The following is a 3,043-nucleotide window of genomic DNA, read 5'->3' as shown; positions in this document are numbered from 1 at the left end:
AAATAGCTGTCGTTAACTAGCATAATACTTATTTATATTATATATTAAGTTTAAGTTTTCATCTAATAACAGTTTATAGCTTAAAACTAATAAACTAACAAACTTAGTTTACATATTGAAAATCTTACTATTAAATGCAAGTAGTGTTATAAAAAAAAAGGTTTCACGAAATGACATGTAAAATTGTTTACAATTAAAATTTAAATACATTATATTCTTAATGTTATTTTTAATTTTAAGTATTTTACAAACATGTTTACAATAAAACATCATAATTAGCGTCGACTTTATATATTAACAAAAAAACTTTAGTTTAGTAAGTGCAAAATCAAATATTTTTAATTAATCTTTAATAATTTAAATAGAAAAAGTTTAGGTTCAAATAAAATAATAAATAAAAGATATTTATAATATAAAGAAATGGGAAACTGTTATTCACAAAATTCACCATATTTACTCGACGACAGTATAGAAAAAACACAAAGTTTGAAGCAAGTACTAAGAAAATACTTGAATAAATATCAAATTGGAAAGTCAGATCACGCAAATATTACTGCGGTGTTAAAAGCAGGTTGTGGACAGAATAACTTTAATGTTTCGTTTGATTTTCTTTACGAAAACTTTGGATACTTTAGAACAATAAAACATTTTAAGAACATCAAGAAAGGAACGTTTAACCTAACGAGTATATCTGATTTAACATTGCAAAACATGTTTAGTTTTTTAACTACAGGTAGTTGTTTTCTACTTTTTGAAACGCTTATATTTATAATATTTTAAAATAAAAAGCAAATGTTAATAATCAAAAGGTTAAAAAACATATAGTTTTAAACATTACTGTATATTTTACTTTTATGTATTCCTACTAACCAAAAAACAAAAAATATTATTTTTTTATATAATTCAAACAAAATAAGTAATAACAGTAGTTAAATTTTTTAGAAGCGATTTTTACGATGTTATTTGTTAGTATTTAACAACACAAAATAATTTTTTTTTCTAACTTAAGTTAAAAAACTTGTTTAATTTGTTTTATTTAACTAACATAAACAACAGAACTTAGCCAAAAACTATAAACTTACATAGGAGAAAAAAAAAACACTTTTTTTCCTTATTAAAATGTATCTGTTCCTTATCTGGTAAAGTTTATATTTACATTTTATATAAGAAATTGTACAGTAATGATTACACAGTGTGAAATATAGAAAACTAATGAAGCTTTTTAACTATAGGTAAACTAGAACTGAATCAAACAAACATCATTGACTTATTAAAGGCAGAAGATTTACTTGGGGGTACCAAAGTTCAACAATATATTTGCGAAGAAATGCTTACATTGGAAAATTACCATTTTTACTTCAAACTTTGTAAACTACTAAACCTCAGACACCTAAAAGAATACTTTTATAACATCTTCTTGCAGCATTATCTTACAAAAATAGATGTAAAAACCTTTTATGAGCTGACTTATAAAGACATTGCTAACTTGATTGCTTCATCCCAGCTGAAAATAGACTCAGAAATTGAAATTTTCAATGCAGTGGTAGATTGGATATCGTACAAAGAACGTGAACGTAAACAATTTATTCACGAACTTTTAAAACTAGTTCGATTACCTTTGTTAACAAAAGAAATAATAGTTGATGTTGTGCAAGCTCATCCTTTGAGCTCAAGCTCTTTTGAATGTAAAAATATAATTTTAAATGCTCTAAAAGTCAAAGAAAACCACCACATTTGCTCACCGAAAACATTGTTAGAAAATAGACACTACAGCAAAATTATAAACAACAAAATAATAATGTTAATTGGCGGAAAAGATAGAGCTACCAAAAATGTTAGAAAATTTTCTTGTTTGTACGACATAGACGGTATGAAAATGAAAAAGTATAAGATAACAAGTGAAATGAACAAGCAAAGGTCAAGAAGCAGGGCTTTTGTTATTGGTACAAAAGTTTATTGTTTTTCAGGTGGCAGTGATTACACAAGCAAATTTCTTGACTTAAACTCTCTTGAAGTTTATTGCACAAAAAGTGATTGTTGGAAGTCACTGGCCCCCCTTAAAGGTGCGGGTTTCTCGCCAGGTTGTGATGACTTCTGTGGGTGCGCGTTTATGGGTAAAATATACATAATTCACCATACTTATAATTTACACAAGTTATCGAACTGTTCGGTTTACGATCCCAGCAATGACCGATGGAATAAGCGAGCGAACTTGAATGTATCAAGGTTATTTGCATCTTGCACTGTGTTTAACGGTAAGTGTGTGGTAGTCGGCGGTAGAAAATTTAACAATATTAACGTAAACTTGAAAACAGTCGAAGCTTACGACCACCATCTCAACAAATGGTCGTATTTGCCCGCTCAAACGCAAGTGAGTCGGTACAAATCGGGATTGATTTCGAAAGGAAACAAGATGTTTGTAATCGGTGGGGTGCAACGAGAATATTGTTTGTGGGGCGACCTAGTGACTCATGAAGTGTATGATTGCTCGACAAAGCAGTTTACTTTTATTGCAAACAACTATTTTACAGAGCAATTTGCTTGGACTTTTTATAACTCCGGTCGCCTTAAATGTTTGTACACCGTTGCTGACAAAATCTTTGTTTTCGATGATGTTTTCGCTTCGGATAATGACGGCAATTTAAAAATTCCCACTTATGACGTAACTAGAAATACGTGGTTTGAAACTTGCATAAAAACTTCAGTCATTGAAAACATTTCTGAGTATTCTTTTGTAGCCTTGCAAAAATATTTAATCTAAAAAATTAGCAACAAACTGATTTATGTTTTTTTTTACATAAAAAAAGTATTTAAGTGACGAAAATTCTTAGTTTTTTATATTGTAATGAATGTTTCAGATTTAGTTTATTATCTTAACTGTAAGTTTTTAATTTACTCTTAAGTAGATTAAATTTAGTATACATGATATTTAACATATATATAATAGTCAGTTACTACAGTGGTTTTAAAAGTATAAGCCCTACAAAAGGTCAACTTAAGAAAATAAAAACAAGTATGTTTAAATTTAAAAGCTTTTTTAAAC

General features: G+C 28.0%; 1 protein-coding gene across 1 annotated transcript; it reads left to right on the top strand.

Moving 5' to 3' along the window:
* The first annotated feature begins 1,327 nt into the window (after positions 1 to 1,327).
* On the top strand, positions 1,328 to 2,761 carry LOC145839322 (kelch-like protein 25). The gene has a single exon (XM_082946913.1). The coding sequence runs from the start codon at positions 1,328 to 1,330 to the stop codon at positions 2,759 to 2,761; it is 1,434 nt and encodes a 477-aa protein (XP_082803039.1).
* Positions 2,762 to 3,043: the final 282 nt, after the last annotated feature.

The sequence above is a fragment of the Thalia democratica genome, chromosome 6, assembly GCF_965202585.1.
Source record: "Thalia democratica chromosome 6, ktThaDemo2.hap1.1, whole genome shotgun sequence".
Taxonomy (NCBI): Eukaryota; Metazoa; Chordata; class Thaliacea; order Salpida; family Salpidae; genus Thalia; species Thalia democratica.
Note: the sequence above shows the minus strand (reverse complement) of the source record. Positions and strands in the feature narration are given on the sequence as shown.

Excerpts from the sequence above, each read along its gene's own strand:
- LOC145839322 (XM_082946913.1), top strand. The coding sequence starts at position 1,328 with ATGCTTACATTGGAAAATTACCATTTTTACTTCAAACTTTGTAAACTA.